General features: G+C 33.4%; 1 protein-coding gene across 2 annotated transcripts in view; it reads left to right on the forward strand.

Annotated features, from left to right (window-relative positions):
- The window catches only part of Edil3 (EGF like repeats and discoidin domains 3), a 397,607-nt gene extending 383,626 nt beyond the window's left edge, over positions 1-13,981 (forward strand). For both annotated transcript variants that reach the window (XM_027927824.3, XM_027927826.3), the window contains one exon: positions 10,918-13,981. In XM_027927824.3, the coding sequence (XP_027783625.1) occupies positions 10,918-11,067 (150 nt within the window). In that variant the 3' untranslated portion in view covers positions 11,068-13,981. The remainder of the gene's footprint in view (positions 1-10,917) is intronic.
- Positions 13,982-23,751: the final 9,770 nt, after the last annotated feature.

Here is a 23,751-nt window from a genome sequence, read left to right on the forward strand (position 1 = left end):
TTTTCTCAGAAATTCTGTATATTTATTTTAGAGATTTAAGGTAATTCATACATTGGTAGAAATCTGTAGAACTTGTCTATGTTTTTCTTTTACTTTCTCCATCAAGCAAAAATGTTCTACAATTGGACCTCTGAAGCTAAATCTTTAGATAGGCAGTTTGAAAGCCTCATATAATTTCATTGAGAGAGCCTGAGAGGCAAACAAATCTCTAAAGCAACCAGGATCTAGGTTTTTTAAAGGACTTATGGAACAAAACATCATTTTGAAATGAGTACAGATAAAAATTGGTATCCAACGTAAATTATGATGGTGAAGAATTATTTATATATGTCGTCATGCTCTATAGCATTCAGAAAACCTGACTGCAGTTTTTCAAGGGAATTCAAATTAATAATCACTAGATATCCAAAGTAATGCTCCTCAAAGAATTTATAAACCATTGCAGAAAATGATATTAAAGAAGTACAGGAGAATAAAGATATTTTGCTGCTAAAATATAAAAGAAAACAAGGGACACTAATTCTTTGACATATTTATTAGGTTCATATTCATGAGAATAAATATTATCCAGAAATTAAGATTAAAAGCAAAAAGTGGAGAAAACAAATACACCCTAAAAGTAGAGGATTTAGAAAGCGCAAGAGACAAAATAAAGAAATTCCATTAGATTTTTTATGTCAAGATTTGTTCAAAGAATTAAAAAAGAGAGTATGATCAAAATGACTTTTGAAGCCTGAGTAGCACTCACGGATTGACCCATGAAGTAGGGGAAGTTTTAGACAATAAATACCCTTTTACACAACTGACATTCCTTTTCTGACTGCTAATGTTACAAATAAAAAAAAAAAATTACTCTGAAAAATCTGTAGCCTTCAACAACAATTATTACAAAAGTTTAGAATTCCCCAAGTCAACCCTCACTTCTTTTTCTTCTTCTTCTTTTATTTACTTATGTTTAGTTGTTTTGTTTTTTTTTTTTTTCAGAGCCTCGTGGTTATACATAGTAGTTGGGTTCATCCCAACAAATTCATACGTGCATGGATCTGCCCTCACTTCCGACATTAGTTGCAGGTTCATAGGTCTCCAAGACCATCTTCAGATTTGATAATTCACTAGAAGGACTCACAGAATATATTTTAAAATCGTATACTCACAGTTCATGTCTGTGGAAACATACAGATAAAAATCTGTCAAGGAAAGAGTCATATGGGGCAGGTTCCAGAATTTCCGAGTCTTGACCTTTCAGTTATTCTCTCCCAGTTGAAATCTGGAGAGTGCTGAATTCTCTGCCATAATGTGACACAGCAAGTCAAAAGTATTGTCAACCAGGAAGCTCACCCCAGCCTTGGTGTTCAGAGTTTTTATTGAGCCTCAATCATGTTAACACGGTTGACCTTCTGCATGGCTGAACTTAGTTTTCCAGATACTCTTGGTGTTCAAGTTTTCCCAATGCAATCAACTGAAATTGCAGTGCTACTATACACTGTCTGATATAGTCCATGGCTCCCAGGTAAACAAAGTACTTTTTCAGACAGCACATCCAAGAGCTTAGAGATTACTTCATGGGAGCTGAAGGCCAGAGCTCTCTTTGGGTAAGATTAATCTTTTATTGTACACTCATTTTACACAGTTGTATGGACTGAATACTGATCACCAGAGTGTCATGTGCACAAACACTAGGCTTGTACTAGCTTTCACACATCCTAAACTCAAGAAAAGAGATGCTTACCAGAGAAAATTTTCATTAGTTAGCATTTTGATTGAAGATAGCACACAGAGGCATACTTCAGACAAATATGTATCTTGCTATACTTTCCTTGCAAAGAAAACAAAATGATCAAATCCTTTGAAAAACAGAAAAAAAAAAGCTGGTTGTCTAATTTGTTATAACTAGTAGGTGATACAAAAACAAGGTGTTTTCCATATGATCTCTTACCTAAAGACTACATACATGATATTTTCACAACTTGGGACATGTGCCCCTGTCACTGTCTGTGGCTCACCTTAAAATCTTATATGTCGTTATATGCAAGTATTTCATGTTCACTTTAATTGAATTTCTTCCCCTTTAATTTATACACAGATATGCTCACCCGCTAAAAGGTTTGGTTGGCTGTTAACTTCACCTGCAATTTTGGAGAGCAGTAATTTTATCCAGGATTCTTAAGGGCAAAAGATATTATGGCAGCTCTGTGTTCCTGTGTTTTGAGGATTTTTGCTGCAGCATTGTAGGAATAACCTATGGAGAAGGCTGATCCCTCAGCTCATTCTTTTGCAATCTTATGGTATATGTAGACTCTTGTTAACACAATCTACAACTCCAACCGAAGCCTTTTTTTCAGTGCATGTGAACCATTTAGAATGTGATTCTCAATATGCCCTATTTTCCAAAGGAACATTTTCAGAATATTGGAATTTACCTGGAAAATAGTTTCTTATTTCCTTATTACATATGAAAGGCTGTGTTCATATTTAGACTAATTTAGTTACAGAGTTTCATTGGTTTAGTGGAATTGATTGCACAGGAAACCATCAAGAATGATATACTATCCCTTCAATCATGAAATGGTTTCAGGATGCTGGCAAATTTTCTTATAAAATTGAATTTACTGAATATCAGTTGGAGCCTATGCTAGCTAAAAGAATCAAACTTTGGTTTTAAACTTTTTAGATCAAATCACTAACAGAAGTTTCACACATGCACAAATTTAAAAATTTTAAATATTATATAGGCTCATACTATTTTTAAAAAGTTTCTACACATTTCAACACAATATTTTACTTTTAAAGAAAACTTTTGATTTTTGAAATGCCCTACAGCCAAGTAGAGCACAGATTAATTGTAGATTAGTTTAAAACATTATTGATAATAAAATCATAGAATTATGTACAGAGGGTATCTCTTCTAAACACAATCCAAATAAAATACATTATATTTAATTTCATTTATATATACTAGTACTGTGAAAATTTTTATGAGTTTAAAACCTTAAAACTAATTCTTTAACTCATATTGTAACTAAACTTTTCAGTCTGAAAAAAATAAGTAATATTGATACTAAGTATTAAAAGAGTTTTATGGTGCTAGACTTTGAACCAATGAGCATCTTACCTTTAAATCACCCATGAAAGTCAGATTTTATACTCATTATACATAAATTATCACTTTATGAAAAAGGTACTTAAATTATAATACCCACTAAGTTTCAACTATTTTTAAATAAGTTATAATTTTTACTAAAAATCACTATTTTGAAAATGTCATGAATTCAATAAAATAAAATTAGAATAAATATAAATTTATGCACCTATGCTATAACCATTTTACAAGTAAAAAAAATTTTTTTAAAAATCTTGGCTTAAGATAAAATTTTTGAAAAAAAATCCAGAGGTTATCTAACCATAAATCAATCAACTATGACCCCAAACCTAAACAGGTTTAAAATTTAGATTGGCATTAATCAAAATACTGCATCCACAGTAAAGGCATTCTCTGTCTTTTGAGCTGTTAATACTATATAGTAAATTAATACTATCATACTATGTGTTCAGACTGTCACACTTTGAGTCATAGTTAAAACATAGGGTATCCAATGGAATGCAATCAAGATGAGGTCAAGTCTCAAATTCATATAACACAAAGATTTTTTTTACCTGTGAATATCTATCCTGAAGCATTAGATTTGAATTTTTAAAGAGTTGTATTGTTATTGTTTAAAGATGTCAATTTTTTTTTGTTTTGATGGGCTAAATGTCTCTGCTCATTGATAATAAAATACTAGTAGTATTTATAGGTTGACATTATAGACAGGCATAATTCTAATAAGTATATAGGCTTTCTAATTATCTAAATATACACCTGCACTATTTGTTTGAGACTTTCTGTGGATAGGTCAAAAGTTCCACTTCAGAAATATTAGAGAGGGAACTTAGTGCTGGCAGATCTGAGTTCTCTTCCTTGTCTCAAATCTCTTTATTGTATGGGTAGAATTAGATTACAGCAAGATTCCTCAAGGATCACAGCTAGTAAAGACTGTTTTATCTAACTTCATTATTAAAAGTCTTCCAGATGAAAGGATAAATAAATGAAATTATGTATGCCAAATAAAGAATTGTTCACTTTCAGCCACATCTATTTCTCTCCCTCCCTCCCTCTCTCTCTCTCTCTCTCTCTCTCTCTCTCTCTCACACACACACACACACACACAGACACACACACACACACACACACACACATGCTGCCTTAGGAAAGTGGATTTTTTATCTGTCCTTTATTTCTTAAGAAGAACATCACTTTGGTGTACAGGTGTAGTCAATGTGCTTGACACCATTAACAAGGCAAATTTAAACAATTAAGAAAAACTTGAGAAAGTTTTATTCACCACTTCTATTAGCATAATGTATGGAATGCCAGGTGTAGGATTCTACACATATGAAAAAAGAAATAAAGGCCAGAGGGATGGAATTATTACAGGGCCGGAGCTTCTGGGAAACTGAGGCTGTGCAAAGCCCTCCCCACTTGGATCCCATTCTTGCAAATAAGTCAGAAAGCTTTCAGACATGTCATTCAGAGCAACAGATATGATTTTATTAGAAGGGATAAGAAAAGGGAAAGGGGATGCTCTCAAGTGTGAGTGGGTGACAGAAAAAGGATAGCATGCCTCTCTTGACTTCTGGTTTTATGAGGGATTCCATAGAAGTTTCTAGAGAATCCCACTCCTATCCACCTCTTGACTTTTGACTATAGTGGAATGACCTCAGACTTTCAAGTCCCCCTTGCCATGACCACTCTAGATCACTTTGGCCCCTGATGCTGTTTCAAATAGGAATCTGTTCTTACAGATTTTATGGTTATGTGAATTATCCTTATCTCCTGGAGTTCTGGGATCTGGTCTGTGGAAGAGTTACAAAAGCCTCACCTTCAGGGTAACTTGCATTTCTTTTAATGGAATTTTTTTAAAGCTACATTTCTCCTGTAGATAACAGATAGTTTGCTGAGGAAATGGGACATATCCTGTCCACTTAAGCCAGGCAGAGCTGCAGGTAGATTGCTGCTTAGAAAAGTAAGCACATAGGAGTCAGCACAGTGGGCTCACTTTCTAGAATTATTTCCTTAACTTCATGTTCCCACCACTCTCATTTGCCTGTCTCCTATCATAGTGATTTGATGCCAATACCATGCTGGTTTTGTTACTATTGCTCTGTAGTATAGTTTGAGGTCTGGTATGGTGATGCCACCTGCTTTAGCTATTCTGGGTCTCCTGTTTTTCCAAATGAATTTCATGACTGCTTTTCTATTTCTGTGAAGAATGTCACTGGGATTTGATGAGAATCACATTAAATTTGTATAGTGATTTTGCTAGTATGATCATTTTGACAATATTAATTGCGCCTATCCAAGAACAAGGGAGATCTTTCCATCTTCTAAGGTCTTCTTTAATTTCTTTCTTTAGTATTCTGTAGTTTCAGTGTAGAGGTCTTTCACTCTTTTGTTAGGTTGATTCCCAAGTGTGTGTGTGTGTGTGTGTGTGTGTGTGTGTGTGTGTGTGTGTATTTTGAGGCTATAATAAATGGGGTAGTTTTCCTCATTTCCCTTTCAGAGGATTTGTCACTGACATACCGAAATGCTCTTGATTTCTGAGTGTTGGCTTTGTATCCTACTATTTTGTTGAATTTATTTACTAGTTCAAGAAGTTTTCTGGTGGAATTTTTGGGGTCTTCTGGGTATAGAATTATATCATTGGCAAATAGTGCTATTTTGAATTTTTCTTTTCCTCTCCATATCCCTTTAATTTCTTTTATCTAATTGCTCTGGCTAGTGTTTCAAGAACTATGTTAAATAGAAGTGGTGAAAGAGGGTATCCCTCACTTGTTCCAGTTTTTAGAGAGAATGCCTTCCATTTTTCTCCATTTAGAATGATGTTGGCCTGGGGCTTAGCATAGAAAGCCTTTACAATGTTGAGATTAGTACCTGTTATCCCTAGTTTTTCTGGTGTTTTAAACATGAAGGGGTGCTATATTTGTCGAATGCTTTTTCTGTGTTATTGAGATAATCATATGATTCTTGTCTTTACATCTATTGATGTGATGAATGACTTATTGATTTCTGTATGTTTAACCAACCTTGCATCCCTGGGATGAACCCCACTTGATCATGGTGCACTACCTTTTTGATGTGCTTTTGTATTTGAATTATCAGAATTTTATTGAGAATTTTTGCATCTATATTCATTAGAAATATTGGTCTGAAGATTTCTTTCCTTGATGTGTCTTTGCCTGGTTTGGGAATCAGGGTGATACTGGCCTCATAGAATAAGTTTGGAAATGCTCCCTCTTTTTCTATTTCACAAAATAATTTGTAGAGTATAGGTATTAGTTCTTCTTTATAGGTCTAATAGAACTCAGCTGTGTATCCATATGGTCCTGGGCTTTTCTTGGTTGGTTGGCTTCTGATGGTGTCTTCTATATCTTTACTTGAAATTGATCTGTTTAAATTGTGTAAATCATCCTGATTCAACTTGGGCAACTCATATGACTCTAGAAATTTTTCGATGCCTTCAATAATCTCTATTTTATTAGAGTACAAGTTTTCAGAATAATTTCTAATTATCTTCTGTATTTCTGTAGTGTCTGTTATGATATTTCCTTTTTAATCATGTATGCTATGATTTGAGTTTTCTCTCTCCTTCTATTTCTTAGCATGGCTAAGAGTTTGTCAATTTTATTTATTTTTTCAAAGAACCAACTTTTTGTCAATTTTTTCAGTTGTTTCTTTTATTTCAATATCATTGATTTTAGCTCTGATTTTAATTATTTCCTGTCTTCTACTGCTTTGGTGTTGATTTGTTTTTCTTTTTATAGGGCTTTGAGATGTAGTATTAGGTCATTTATTTGTTGACTTTTTCTTCTTTTATGGAATGAACTCCATGCAATGTACTGCCTTCATAGTATTCCAGAGATTTTGAAATGTTGTATCAGTGTTCTCATTAACCTTGAAGAATTTTTAAATTTCCTCCTTGATGTATTTTGCAACCCATTGTTCATTGGGTAGCATATTATTTAGTCTCTGGGTGTTGGAGTAGTTTTTATTTTTTATTTTATCATTGATTTCTAATTTCATTCCATTATGATGAGACCTCAGTAATATGCTGACTCTTTAACCTTGAAGAATTCAGGAAATTAAAACCAGTCACTATTTGGATGATGTGTACATAAATTCCAAATGGTTAAAATAATGAAAATCTATTTAAAAATTTTAATGATTTTAGAACAAATAAAAAGAAGTACATCTTTATGAACCAGATGATTTTCTAAAGAAATATCTACAAAAAATCCCCAAATTATTTCTGTATATTTATAAAGTCCTAGTCCATGAATGTTAGAAGAGCTGAGATATGCCCCACCATTCTAACCATGTCATGAAGGACAGTCTTGTTTTCTTCATGAGCCTGGGCAGCCTCCTGTTAATGACAGCTACACTGGTCTGAACAGACATTGGTCTCTAAAAATGAATGACAAGTCTCATCCTAAAAATATATAAAAATGTTACTCGAAGCAACATTTAGTTGTTACATTTTATCTGCTATTCTGTCTGTGTTGAGAATTGAATCCCCATTAAAACCTGATTTGAATATCAACTAGCATTACTGGAGAGTCAACAATAGAAAACAAAATACAAAATCTGATCTAAGTTGAGGGTACTATGTTTTCACTCTCTCTTCTTCTGTTAGGTTGTAATTATGGAAGTCTCTCCAAAGTGCCTTGAATGCCTTTTTGTTGAGGCCCCATATGTTAGAAATGCCTCACAGACTCCATAGGCATTATTATGTTTGAATATATCAGCAAACTTGTCATCAGCTAATTAGACTCCTCGTCTAACTGAAACTTGATCATATATTTTCTAAATGTAAATCAAACTGTGTCTCTCACTTAAAATGTTTTCCCTTCCATATAGTGATTTAATTCTCCATTAGCCTTTTCAGACTTCAATTTCTGTTGGAGTGCCTATATCTTTAAAGTGGGCATCTGAAACCCACATTTTTAGAAATATTAGATATTTTATGAAGGCAACCCAAAATACTGTGTTTGCATTTCTTTGCCAGGTAAACATAGAAATGGTGTCCTTATGCAGGGTCTTCCTAGGGCCGGAGACAAGAAAACAGCTCATGTGCCACATGTTTACACAGCAACCACGAGATGTCCTCTTAGCAACTGTGTGTTTTGTGCTCTGTGCTGTCATTACTGAGAAACCTCTCAAAACAAAACTGTGTTTTTGGTACTTTCAGACCACAGGTAGGGCAATTTCAATATAAATTTGGCTATTTTTCACAGTACACTTTCATTTTAAAATCATCCTGTTTTCTGAAACTTCACTTGTTTCTTTAAATGAGCATCAAAATAGCTGATTTTTTCTAAATATTTCAAAAACTCAGAATTTTCAAAGATGTATTCAACTTCAGAACCAGCAGATTTTCTTTATATTATAAAGAAATATATACATTATGAAGAAATAAGTATAATCAATCATTTAATGATTTGTATCTTGAGTTCCTCATTAAAACCTGTGCTAAGAGAGTCTTAAAATTGTTTCTTCCTGTTTTTTTCTTCCAAGAGGTGTTATAACACTATATTTTGAACTGTTATAGATCTTGCAATGAAAGTTAATGAATTTAAAATCTATTATTTCAAAGATATACATTAAGTTCTCTAGCAGGGAACAAAATTGGATTTTAGATTCCATATTAAATTTTAACATTACAGTGAAGCATTTGAATCCAATATCGTGCTCAGAGAGAATGTCAGGAAACCAGAGCATGTACCCTCTTTTTGCTATTGAAATGACAAGCTCTTTCCAGATTTTGGTGCATGTTTACATGGTATTTCCTATATGTAGGAGCTTTTACTAAAAGAGACACTGTTAACTCAGTAACACATGGCAATACAGAGTAAGTTCTTCCTTGGTTCATATAGGCCAGAGCATTGATGGAGATAAAGTTCCTATTAAATTAGTATAAATTTTATTGTGTCAGGATGATGGATTCAGGACTAAGCAGAGTTTAGTATTCTATTCTTCAGCAAATATTTATTCAAAAATCAGCTTTGAGATGTATTTTATGTCAAGTTGAAAAATTATTCCCCCACCAGAGGGGGACAGCAGTTTCCATTTGCTTTCAAGGGCAAATAATCTTTCGATGAAAATAGCAGGATGACTACCTACTCTAAACTGTTGCTTCAATTAATCAGTGCCACACTGTCTAATGCTTTAAAGAAAAGTGTCTTTATTTTTCTCTTTCTAGGGGAATCTTTTGTGACCATATAAGAACAAACCAACTTATTCTAGAGACTTATATTTAAAGCATTCCCTGTAATTTGAAAAGGTTCAAAGATGTGAGTTAGGTATTCTCTTATAGGATGAAGTTTCTTTTGGGGGGTGAGGGAGGTATTTTCAGTTCTTCCTTTGACCATATAGTCATGCTTTGATCTTAAATAAGAAAAAAAATTATCTTTCAATCACAAGATGCTTTTCCTTTTAATAAATAAGTTTATTACTATAATTAACTGGCTAGTCAAAAGGAAAACTTATTGGTATGAAGGAAACACCTTGAAAAGATTTTCACTATCCTAGTTGAGCTAGGTGAAAACAATAAAATGTTAGCAGTTACTTTAATAAGAAACACTCAAAATCTGTAGGAGAAATGATAAAATCTTCAGATAAATAAGTAACTCGGTTTCTGCCTAAGTAATTTATAATTTACTGTCATTCTTATCAAGGTCCCAGTGTTACAATTTTTTTTTTAATTGGCACTTGTCAAAGTTACTTCAAAGATCTCTATAGACCAGGCATGGTGACTGGCATATATCTAATCCCAATGGCTAGGGAGGCTGAGGCAGGAGGATCACAAGTTCACAGTCCACCTCACTCACTAACTTACTGATGCCCTAAGAACTTAGGGAGACTCTGTCTCAAAATTTAAAAAATTAAAAGGGCTGGCGATGTGGCTTAGTGGTTAAGCACCCCTGGCTTCAATCCCTGATACAAAAGAAAAATAACAAAAACAACTCTATGGGAAAAAAATCTATAAAACCTTTTTTTTTTAAAAAAAAAAAAAAAGAAGAAGAAGAAGAATGGAAGCAGCCTTGCAATGAAGAATTTCAAAATATTTTAAGTCACATGATTATAACATTTTATCTTATGGATCCAAGTTTTAGTAGATGAAAAGAAAATCTAGTTCAGAACAAGCATTGATAGGTTTGTCTTTCTGGGAGATGAATTAATTTTATTTTCTATATAAGAAGTGAACAAACAACACTGTGATAAGGACTGTTGTTTCTCACCAAATCTCCATGTACTCCATTTCCCAACCTCCATAATTAAAGGCCATATAATTAGTTAAGGTCAAGTATAATCAGAATAATGTAAGTTGCTTCCAAACTTTCTTCTTTAAAACATTCTGTACAGTCTATCAGTTCTTTCCCCTTGCATTTTGTGAATGTGAAGCACACATGTTCCAAATGATGGCTGTCATCTGAAAGCAAGTTAGATCTCTGAGTTATTCCTTAAAAGACAGTAAATTGGACAAGCTGCCCGACCAACATCAGTCTTTGTAAAAAAAAAAAAAAAAAAAAAAAAAAAAAAAAAAAAAAATCTGTTGCATTCTTTAAAAATGGAGAAAGGCAGATAAAAATTATATCTTCCAGCTTTAGAATCAACTCTTACCTTTTCTAACTCTTTAAACATTAATTGAAAATTCAATTTAAAATGATCTCTTAAAAGAGGCTGCAATATCTTTTGAAGCAAAGAAAATAATTCATAGTTATCTAATCTTGCATTTGGGAAATACATTCAAGTAAATTAAAATTATTCTGTAGAAAAAGAAGACCAGATGATTGAAAATCATTTTTTTTCTTTTTTATTAGGTCTTCCAGGGCAATTTTGACAATGACACCCACAGAAAAAATGTCATCGACCCTCCCATCTATGCGCGACACATAAGAATCCTTCCTTGGTCTTGGTACGGAAGGATCACACTGCGGTCAGAGCTGCTGGGTTGCACAGAGGAGGAGTGAAGAGGCTGCACATCCCACAACACCCTTCTTTATTTCGCTGAAAGTATCTCCATGGAATAAACTGTGCTAAATCTGTAGGAAACTGAATGGGGTTTGTTTTCATGAAAAAGTGCTCAAATTATGGTAGGCCACTAACTGTCTTTTTAAGGAGGTCTAAGCCTGCCTTTTTGATTATTTGATTTTTTTTTTTTTGTTCACCTCTCTTAAGTAACCATCACATTAACTGTAAATTACTTTTCTCATTGTTTTTCTGAATTAGTGCACTGGTTGAACTACATTAGGGAAAGAAAGTAGCCTTCTTTTTATAGCAAAAATTAAAAAAAAGAACCTCATAGTTATCTGGTAAAAGTTGATAGAGCTTTTAAAATCAATACTCAACTAATTCTTATAAAAGAAAAACTATGATGTTAGCAATAAGTTTTTTTTTTTCTGTAATGACTGCATCATCCTTTTTCCCTGTGCCTACCTAACACTATCAGTGTTTATAACAGAATTAGAAGAATCTGTAATATGCAGTACAAATTAATATTATGATTCTCATTTTACTTTCATTATTTCTAATTAGTGATTATGTAACTTTTTTCCTTTTTCTTTGCATGTGTATTCTTTACTTTTTATATTGCCTGGATAAATCAATCCTTTTTTCCTAACTGAATTTTTCTCCAATTATTTGCCTGAAGAATTTTCATATTTACTCATATATAAGGAACCTGATTAAAGAGCAGTAGATTGAACTATACTTAATATTGACAAATTGAATATGAAATTTTATTTTTGAGGGAAGGTATAACAAGGTAATTTCCAAATACTTCTTTTGTGAAAACCATGATGCCATTTGCTAAAAGAAACAACAAAAATCATTATGTACCTTTAAATTTAAATCTTCATTTTGATGGTATTTATAGTCTCATCTTTGAATTTCAAGACTAGAAATACTAGTCTCTCTTTTTTTTTTTTTTTTTTTTTTGTCTATTTAAAACAATTAGCAAGCAGATATTAACAAAATGCTGCATAGCTTGGCCAAGCATACTCATAGTTTCTTTGTTCATCTCCGCAGTTCCTGTGAAACTAAAATTTTATTGATATTTGAAAATGATGGTGGTTTCCCAGGAAAGCACATTGTGTAGGTGTTTGTAAGGAGCAAAGTATTTACTAATGACAAAGTAGTAAACCACTTCCAAGATGAATTGATTTATTTTGCTTCAAAGGTCCTGAAAAAATAAGCAATTATCATAACAATTTGTTACTGATAATGGAGGTTTCCGTGACATGTCTGTAAAATTAAAGCTTACATTGCCTCCATAAAAGTCCTCAACATCTAATTTATAAGCTTCACAAGTATTTATTTTATAAGGCTTAGAAACAGAATTATTGGAATTTTAAATTAAGGGTCCTGGAAAAAGAAGGATGGTATGTGTACGAAATGTTAAGGTCCCACACAACACTGCTAAGTTTTATTTCCTTTAATCTTTGTGCTGCATAACAAAAGCCACTAGACTGTTACTGTCCTGTCTGTCCATGTGTTAACAGCATTTCTTACTGATGTATATATGGAGTGGTCTTCAATCATAGTGAAGAATTCAAAGAGAAAGTCAATCACATTGACATTTTTAGTAAAAGCAAGTTAATTGGTCCAAGGGGACTGGCTGGCCACATATTGGTTCTATGCCCCATGCTTTCTACTTTAGGGCTTTATTGTGAAATTATTGATTTTAAGCCTCAGAAATGGTAATTAGTTTTCAACATCTTTCAAAAACAAAATTATTCTATTATTGATATTCTCTTTTATAGATAATTTTAAATGAAAAAATATTTAAGTGGCTAAATTTTAAAGTCATGTTATAAATAATTACTTAAGATTTAAAAATATACATACACTTATTTATCTAGCCGATGGCCCTTAATTCTTTTGGATTTCCTGGCCTACTGAATTTCTGGATGTTTTCCTTTACAGATTATGCATGATTCTTCATTCTTAGGAGTATTTATTAAATATTAGGAGTAATTATTTGTGATGATTTACTTCGCCAAAATTATTAATGGTCTCATGATATTTTGAATGTTTTTCTATTGACACCTGTTAAAAATATTTTTTCCAAGATAGTTGGTTAAAATTATATTAGTTACCTTTTGAAAGACACTAAAATGATTCCCCTACTTGGGCGTGTTCCCTCTGATTGATGTGCTTTTCACAACATAGCATGTCCAATGGGGATTCTATTTGTCCCTTGATGCCCAAAGCTGATGACAGTAAAGGGATTCTCACAAGTGAAAATGTTGATACTTATTCTGAAGTAGCCTTTGTGTCACTTGTATCAGTGTCATCAAAGTAAAGCAAATTTATTTTATTTTAATTCTAAAACAAGTAGAATCTCATAAGCAGAAAACAAAAGGAATCACCTACTCTTCACTATATTAAGTAACTGCAATATGCTACTTTTAAAATTTATAAAACTCATGACTTAAACATCCCCATTGAATCTACGTCTTATTTAAAGCATTTATTGTATTCACTAACTACAATTTTACGGTTGACTTTCTCTTTTGGAACATCTTCATAGTGGTTGGTGTGAATTTTGAAGATTTAGGGTACTAATGATTGTATCTTTGCTAGTTAACAAATTATGAAATATAATACTGAATGCTGGCTATGATGTGTCAGGAAGAACAAAAATAACCAAGACACAAGTAACCTTTACAAACTTTCAAGCTGTGTAATATTCCAATGTTGTTGTTTTTTTTCTTTGTATATATACTTAAATCACGTAGGATGTTGTAAAATCAGTATGACCTTGTCTAGTCTTCAAACTTAAAATAAACTTTTGAAAATCTGTGATACTTTCCAAGGAGTTATAATTAAACACATTTGTAAGAATATACAAATTGTCTATGAGTGCCCACTACTCTTGACCACATGCTTGGTTTCTTTTTTATCTGTACAGAACAATTAAACTGATACAGAAAAAAAAAAAAAGAAATTATAAAACCCTTGCAGTATATATTGATATGAGCTAAATTGGTCTTTCAAAGATTGCTAAAATTTATGCATCCTCACATTCCTTTAATTTGTAGAAATGTTACTAAATATTAATAACCCCAAGTCAACTTTTTTCCTCATGTATATTTAAAATGTTGTGTTGCAAGAGTGATGTGCCTGTGGTTAATCAGATGTTACTATTGTTTCTATTATTCTTTCAGTTCATTATACTCAGGAATATAATGAGGTGAGCCAGTCAGTAGTAAGCAATCATATGACACTAATAATATATTTTCCATGTAACTTCAGCAATTGCTTAACTGAAGTCATAACATTTGGCTTCTTCATAAATCCTCCTTCTGACTCTCTGGAAGTCACTAGGGAAATATTAAGTAGATGCACTTCCCACTTTTTATATTTTCTTAGGACTGAAAAAAATTACGATAATTCTAAGATACTGGGTACTGACTATTTATTTGAACTTTAATGAGTCTTTGATAGCTCTCAGTATTCACTTATTATATATGTTTATTCATATATGTTCCTGTTTAATTGAATTTTAATGTAAAATGTTCAGTGGGGCTCCATTGTTTGACTAACACACATGCGCACGTGCACACACACACACACACAATTATACACAAATATTTTCAAGAAGGCCAAAATGAATTGTGACATCTGTATAGGACAAAAATTCATTTTGACAGCAGAATAATTATCCAACAAAATATTTCCAGCTATGAAGCTTTTTAAAGTTACTGGTTCAAGATGCAGAAATAATAGAAGTATTTAGAATTTCAAAGAGAAAAGCCTGGCCAAGTTAAAATTTGTTTTTAAAATGAATTAAGAATAACTTCATAAATAATAATACATTTTCTCTATATAAACTAAAATGTGTACCACATCAACTTTGAATACAAATCCCTAAAATAAAAATTTTAGTAACAAAATATTAAATGTTTACTCTCAAAAAAGCAGTGGTTTCTATCTCTTTTTGAAAAGACTAGTTTTTTTAATTAATAATCAATTAGTAGATTAATCATTTGTGAAAAACATTGCCTCTAGCATTTGAGATGAAAAAGGATCCTTTTATCTGAACAGGTAAAATGGAGGATTAAACCAGTTTACTAGTTGAAAAATGTCTCAACTACCCTGAAACAAAATACACTGTCATTTGCCTTTACAAAGAAAAAAATGCTTCATGTAAGTAGCAATTTTTCTATTGATTTTGAAGGGGGAAATAGGATTCCTTGATTCTATTGTAGTAAATGCCTATAATTCACATTGGATGTTTCAACTTCACTGCAAAATAAAGTGTTTTGCACAGTAGGCAAGTGGCACTTACTCAAAGAGCTATTTCTATTAGATGAATTTGGTGGCTGTAAGAAGAAAACATTTTTGGAAAAGACGTCTCATTTAGTTGTTTTTGCATAACTTGGCAGAAGTTGATTGAGTCATTTGAAAACACTAATGCTGTGGAAATATGGTGCAATAGCATCAGCAAATGGTCACCATATCTTATGATTAAGCATTGCATATGGTGATTGCCTCTGATTTAATTTTATTGGAATCAATTCAGATACACAAACCACGCTCTTCCATATTTATGTAAAAACCCCATGGTGCCCTTCATATGCCCACCCATAAATATGTTAGCACTGATGATAAATTGCAACGTTAGCTCGACCTGCTGCCACCTGTATAGGAAGTGGTGACAGTGAGACTGATGACGCATTCAGACAATACTTCCCCCATGGCCAGTATGGAAACAGCTTTGTAATGAAACAGCTTTGTGATAATTTATAGAAGCATCAGGCCAAAGCACTTTTGAGAATTAACAGGAAGTCAGTGGTGAATAGACTGTGTGCAAATGATAGAGAAGGAATGCTTTCAGTGATAAATAACTAAGTGACAAATTAAACATAAATATACACATATTTAATAATTCTTCCACTTTTAAATGATATTTCAGAGATTGAAATGAAACATTAAAAAAAAAAAAAGACTTTGTCTTTCAGGAAGAGAGCTCCTCAGACCAGTGGCCCTGGCAGACAGAAGCATCGGGTGCTGTACAAAGCTAATGGTAGTTTTCTGCCTGGGCCCAGGGAGGGGAAATTGAACAAAGGGGTTAAAAGTGACATATAACACAGGAAGCACTAAATAATCAACCTTAGGCAGCTTTACTTCCTTGGTTCTCAAGTTTCTGAGATAATAATACGCTAAATAAATAAATACTGAAAACAGAAGTATCCCTAAAAAAATTTGTTTTCAGTGGCATAAATACCTTGATAAGATACTTGGGCTTTGAGGACAGAGACTCCAAGATCCGTATTTAAACAATAGTAAAATAACGCTTTTTAAACTGCCAACAATTGATAAATTGATGAGTCAAGACTTGTTTTATTCATTTTTTTCATTAAATAGACCAAGACACTAGAGAAGAGTGGAGTAGAGGGGAGAGAGAGGCAAGAAGAGAGAAATATGAATGCATCGTAAAAATTATTTTATATTTCATCACAATGATATTCCTGAGTGTGTATGTATTCTTAATCATAGTGTAAATTAGTTTTCATTCTCTGAGACACAGTCATAAAAGTTAAAACCACTAGCAACATGTTCCCTGAGCTGCTTTCTTCATGGGTACTGTCTGCAGGCTGCTCAGTTTTGGTACACTAGGCAACGATTGTGAGTTTATAGGCAGAATTGGACAGATCCTGTCAATAGAGGTTGTGAAGAGGCTTGATAGGGAGACAGAAGATGTTTGGTGCCAGGAAGTGTGAAAAGGTTTTTAGGCAAAAAAAAAAAGTAGAAATACTAAACATAGAATTGTGTGAATTTTTTTTAATGTGATGAGCAAAGTCCTTTGCCATTCTCCCCATAAAATATTCTAATGAAAAACCAATTTCTCCCACATTACATTTCATTATTGATTCTGTTAGGAAATATGTATCCAAATATTGAATAGGATTTGAAGTTCGTCTTGGAGCATGAATCAAGGCTAACTGGCAAACTTGCCATTTTGGGTGAAACAGAATGCAGACCCATGAGTTGGTTTTGTCTGTTTGTCTGTTTTAATAGATTTGGATGTATTTTTAACTAGATTTTTCTATAGTCACTTTGGTTTAAAAATTCATAATCTGAATTCCTCCACATCCTTATTCTAACCTCCTACCCTATGTTTCTGAAACTCACATTGCTAATGTCTTAAGTGTTTCCCTAACCAAGCTGAATATCACAAACATTGAGGCCTCTGAATTGTAATATTAGGTTATAATTCAGGCTTGGTAAAATAGTAAAATGTGTTTTCAGATTCACTTAAGATATAAATAAAATCTAACTGTCTAATAATTCATAATTAACACACTGAAGAAACTACTATATTAGTATTAGGACAATGTTAAATTATTCAAAATTTTTGATCAGTATGTTAATCATTCCTTCAGCAAACTTTAAGTATCTAATTTGCTCTGACCACTCTGTGATATTCTGGAAATACAAAAATGAAAGATTGATTTCAGGAACTCACACTCTAGAGGATGGGGCTGGGGATAAAAAGAAAACAAATAATTATGAGGGGTGCTATGACAAAAAATATGCCCCATGTGCGAAAAGAAGATACAACAGAGGAACTTACACTAGTCAATGAGGTAGATCAGAGAAGAGGGAGTGACATCTAAAAAGTCATTAAAATTGTCAAAATTAATTATTTGTGATACACAAATATTTAATTTATATCCATAACAATTCTAGGACTAATGGATGAATATGTTCTCTTTGCAAGAAAAAAGAGAACTGAAAGAGGTTGGGTTAGCCCTGGTTTCAGGGCTATGAAGTTAGCTCTAATGATATCCCCTGCCGAAGTTCAATGTTTCTTTTATAAAAAGTCAAAGTACAATGAAAATGAGTTTCACTGTGGTAACAGCAGGAATGACATTCCTCCAACCAAGCACTCACAAGTTGTTTACTATGTTTTTCATATGGTCTTAAATAATTGAATGCACCTGTATTACCTAAAAACATGCATTTTAAATAATTGGTCAATGTATGAAGGGTTGATCTCATGAATATATCTTTAAAAATACACAAATATCTGAACAGCTAATGAACTACTGTGAGATTCTTGATGGCATTAATTTTTTAAAAGGTGAGTAATAAACTCAAGATGTCAAAGCATCTGCTATAAAAACACAGCAAATAGATTATCCTCATGAGGAGAGCATGAGATCTTCAATGCAATAATCAAGAATATTTATATAGATGACAGCAGACTTACCAGAGTTCAGTTTATAATTTTTCAATTTTATGATGATATGAAAGCCAGACATATTCAGTAGAAGTCATATTTCAAATTGTGGATTTTGATCTTTTTCTAGGCTAGCAATATGCCATATGATAATCTTCTGAGATACTGGGCAGTAGCAGTAAGCCACAGCTCTCAGGCGGCCATGCAGTCAGGAGGGAAACAGCTGATACTCTACAGAGTATCGTGCTACCTGTGTTTCTTGGATACAGAGTTTTAATGAATTACCTGAGCTACTCAGCACTTTAGTATAAAACATGCTTTGTGTGAGATGGTTTTTCCCTATTGTAGACTATTATAAGAGTTCTGAACTTCCAAGGCAGCTATGAAAGCTATGATGTTGGTGTAATAAGTGCATTTTTTACTATGATGTTTTCAAATTATAATAATAGGTTCATTCCCATCATCGGATGATGTGTAACTGTATTTAGGAAAAAAGAAAAAGAGGCCAGGTGCTGTGCCTGTAATCCAGTGGCTTGGGAGGCCAAGGCAAGAGGATCACAAGTTCAAAGCCACCCTCAGCAATGGTGAAGCACTAAGCAACTCAGTGAGACCCTGTCTCTAAATAAAATACAAACCAGGGCTGGGGATGTAGCTCAGCAGTCGAGTGCCCTTGAGTTCAATGCCCAGTACCAAAAAGAAAGAAAAAGTGCTCTATAGATAAGAAAGGTTTTTCCATTTCAAAAAAAGTGGGGGAGGATTCAAATAACACACACATGTGAGTGCACGCACACATAACACAATAGAAAATCACCCTGTCTTGACTTCTAGTTCCCAAAATATATTCTTAACTGGAAGATAAACTGTAGTAAATAATTTCTTAGAAAGTCGAGTATGATACCAACACAATTAAGGAGTCAAATTTTCAACAATAGATGGGCATTGTCTCTTTTATTCTCTGATGACTTTTCAATTAGTAGAATTAGGAGCTTAATCAGTCACAAATAACCTTGTTTGACCCCATGTAATCAGTAAATTAAATTTCCATAATTTGATCTAAATACTTAATTCTCTGTACATTATTCATCAGTGAAGTAGAATAATCTGAAAGAATCTTAGAGAACCAGAATTGAGGGACCACCCACTCTGGAATACATTGTGTGTGTGTGTGTGTGTGTGTGTGTTTTGCTGGGGATTGAACCCAGGGCCTTGTGCATGCAAGGCAAGAGCTTCATCAACTAAGTTATATCGCCATCCTTACATATGTTTTAACATTTAATGTCCTAAACAATTAAGAGCATGAAGAGGAAGCCAACAGAATGTGAGAAAATCTTTGCCACCTGCTCCTCAGATAGGGCATTAATATTCAGGATATAGAAAGAACTCAAAATGCTTAACACCAAACAAACAAACAAAGAAACACAAACCAATGGGCAAAGGAACTGAACAGACACTTCTCAGAAGAAACACCTGGTCAAAAAATATATGAAAAAATGTTCAACACCTCTAGCACTTAGAGAAATGCAAATTTAAACTACATTGAGAATTCATCTTACTCCAGTCAGAATATCAATTTTCAAGAATACAAGTAACAGTAAATGTTGGCAAGAATGTACAGAAAAAGGTACACTCATACATTGTTGGTGGGACTGCAAATTAGTTCAAACACCATACAACCCAGCTATCCCCTTCCTTACCATATAGTCAAAGGATTTAAAAGCAGTATTCTACAGTGACACAGTCACATCAATGTTTATAGCAGCATAATTCACAATACCCAAGTTATGGAACTGATTTAGGTGCCCTTCAACAGATGAATAGATAAATGAAATGTGGTATGTATACATAATAGAGTATTATTCAGCCTTAAAGAAGAATAATTTTATGGTGTTTGCCAGTAAATGGACTTAACTAGAGACTATCGTGCTAAGTAAAGTCAGTCAGTCCCCAAAAGTCAAAAGTTGAAAGTTTTCTCTGATATGTGGAATCTAATCCAAAATGGGGGGAGGAAATTTTTAAAAAAGGAATAGAAGAATTGTGCTACTATAAACGTTGATGTGGCTGTGTCCCTGCAGGATGCTGTTTTTAAGTCCTTTGGATATAAACCAAGAAAAGGGACAGCTGGGGTGAAATGGTGGTTCCATTCCCAATTTTCGAAGAAATCTCCATACTGCTTTCCAGATTGGCTACACCAATTTGCAGTCCTACCGGCAGTGTATGAGTGTACCTTTTCCCCACATCCTCGCCAACATTTATTGTTATTTGTATGCATAATAGCTGCCATTCTGACTGGAGTGAGATGAAGTCTTAGAGTGGTTTTGATTTGCATTTCTCTAATTGCTAGAGATGATGAACATTTTTTCATGTATTTGTTGATTGATTGTACATCATCTTCTGAGAAGTGTTTCTTCTGGTCCTTGTTCCATTTATTGATTGGGTTATTTGTTTTCTTGGTGTTTAGCTTTTTGAAGTCTTTATATACCCTAGCAATTAGAGTTTTATCAGTGAAGTAACAAAGGGGAATGAAGGGAAGGGAAAAACGAAGGATAGGATAGGGAAAGTCAGTGGAATGAGTGCACCACAGTGAATCTTTCCATCGTGTATGTCCACAGATACTGACTAAAAAAAAAAAAAAAAAAAACATTAATAGCAGAAAGATCAATAGAGTGGAGGAGAGGGGAAGGGAGAGAAAGTAAGGGGAAGTACTGGGTACTGAATTAGAACAAATTATATTCCATGTTTTCATAATTATGTCAAAATAAATCCTATTGATATGTGTAACTAAAAAGAATCAATAACTTTTTTTAAATGCCAGGTGCATGGGGCATGCCTGTAATCCTAGCTGAGACAGGAGGATCAGGAGTTCAAAGCCAGCCTTGCCAAAAATGAGGCACTAAGTAACTCAGTGAGATCCTGTCTCTATAAAAAAAAAAAAAAAAAAGGGCTATGGATGTGGCTCAGTGGTCAAGTGCCCCTGAGTTCAATCCCAGGTACCCCCCAAAAAACATTTAATATCCTAGATTATTATTCATCTATTATCTAAGTGTGTTCAAGATGGGGCTGTAGGTGGGCTCAGTAGACCACAGCTGTACTCCTGGCAAGTTGGTAGGCTGAGGCAGGAGTATCACAATTTGGAGGCCTACATGAATAACTCAGCCAAATCCTATCTCAAAATAATGTTTCATAAAGAACTGAGAATTTAATACAGTGGTAGAGTGTTTGCCTTGCAATTACAGGTCCCCGGTTAAATCTCCAATGTCACATGGCAGGGGAAAGAAAGAAAAGAAAAAAAGAAAAGAAAAGAAAGGATTGCATTACTTTCTTACAATTCTAACACAAAATGAATCTTACCTAATATTTACATGATAGCCAACTGTAGCTGAATCAGTATATTTCACTAAGTCAGAAAATTGGTAGTCATGGTCTTTATATAATTACTACATTCTTATCCTTTCCATGAAAAAAAAAATTCCTTCTTTGCTTTCTCTTTACATTTTTAAAACACTACTTTGCATTGAATTATCTTCTGAAAACTGTGAGGTATGAAACTGGATATAACAAGTTTAAGTGGTGATAAGATCATTATTTGTCTTTTTGTTTTTTATCCTTATTTGGCTTATTTATCAGGAGCACCTACAAGTCTTATGAATGTTCAATCTGTAGTCTGCTTTGAATACATGATACTCTACTGCTTTCTCTACATCAGGTTATTCCAGGGCTGGGTGTGAGCCAGAATTCATTTCTCTCTTAAGCACATACTCATATATGTATCCCTAATTCCTTTTTTGAATTTTTTATTTGTTCTTTTTAGTTATACATGACAGTAAAATGTATTTTGACATACTATACACACTTGGATTATAACTTTATGTACTCCTAATTCTTTCTTTAATTTTTTTTACAGTGAGTTTAATGTTTTTATTAATGCATTAGAGTGATATATCATATCAGGGTTCATTTTGACATAATCACAAACACACACAGAATATAATTTGCTCCATTTCATTCTCCAGTACTGCCTCTTTCCCACCCTTCTTCCTTCCACCTGTTACCCTTCCTCTACTCTAATGGTCTTCCTTCTATTTATTTATTTTTTTCATTGGTCCTTTACAGTTATACATGAAGGTGAAATTCACCGTGGTACATTCATATATGTACATAGTATAATTTGGTCAATGTCATTCCTATTTCTTTTTTTAAGCTGTCTTCACAGTGAATAATGATTTGAATACTGTGCTGTTGGCATCTTCTCATCCAAGAAACTTTCTGGCTTTTACTAATGGCACAACAAAAAGACTCATGAAATTATCAGAGATAACACTTATATCCAGAGCAGCTGGGTAAGGTTGAACTGTTTGTGTCACACAGCAAGGAGACAATCCAGGGACACCATGCTAGTCAAATCCAGCCTTATTTTAATTTGGCAATAGAACATCCTGAAGCAGCTCTGTCCACAAGTAGAGCCTTCGCATCACATTCTCAGAGGATCCAACTTGTAATTAAAATCTTGTATGCTGTGCACCTTATAAGCTGGTTAGTTCTAATGCCTGCCTACCGTTTTCATTAAAGGTGATCTTCCAGTATGGAAGACTAGGGATATTTTATAATTATTAATGCATTTATCATAACTGGCAAATTATCCACTCTAGTAAAACCCTAGACATGAATGTGAAAACTGAAGTCTTTGCTCCCAGATTTCTCCCTCTGCTGATTGTGGTCCACATACTTGACCTAATATGAGTATAAAGGTCTTTTTTTTTTCTTTTTCTGGTTTCTACCTTTAAAAGGGGATAGAAGAGTTGTTATAAGAATGTATCACCTGATTACTATGTTGGATCGAAAAAGAAATTTATAATTCTAGAATCTTATTATTCATTCAATAAATTTCCACTGAAGGCTATTCAGTGTGCATGAATTGAGGATCCAGAAAACCAAGTTGACATTCTGCCTGAACTCAGAGGGCTTGCAAATAATGATGACAGCACTTTGGGTAGGATCAGAAAAAGGAACTCATGCCTGTGCCCCCACCAAATGCAGCACCTCCTTTGTTGCATGTCACCTCTATATGTGCTTAAGACTTTGCTCTGAACCTTAAGAAAATGGTTGACACTAACGAAATACTGAATTGGACAAAATTGGCTTTTTGATATTATTTGTAAAACATTTGAGTTACTTTTGTCTTTGGAGCACATTAAATATTCTAACCAGGCATTTATCCAGAAATCCAAACAAAGCATAGTATTTGTGCATTTGTCCTATAGCTTAGGGTTTATGTTGCATATTTCCAAAATAAAAATGGACTGAAAGGAAGTATTGTATTTTTGAAAACTTAATAAGAAATTTCACTACAACTTACATTAAGATACTCCCATAAATGAATAGGAGATGAGAATAATTTATTTATAATTTGAAGAGATATTAAAAATATTAAAACTACACATCTCATAAATTAGCTTCTTGTGTGAGT

Source organism: Marmota flaviventris, chromosome 5 (assembly GCF_047511675.1).
Source record: "Marmota flaviventris isolate mMarFla1 chromosome 5, mMarFla1.hap1, whole genome shotgun sequence".
NCBI classification, from domain to species: domain Eukaryota; kingdom Metazoa; phylum Chordata; class Mammalia; order Rodentia; family Sciuridae; genus Marmota; species Marmota flaviventris.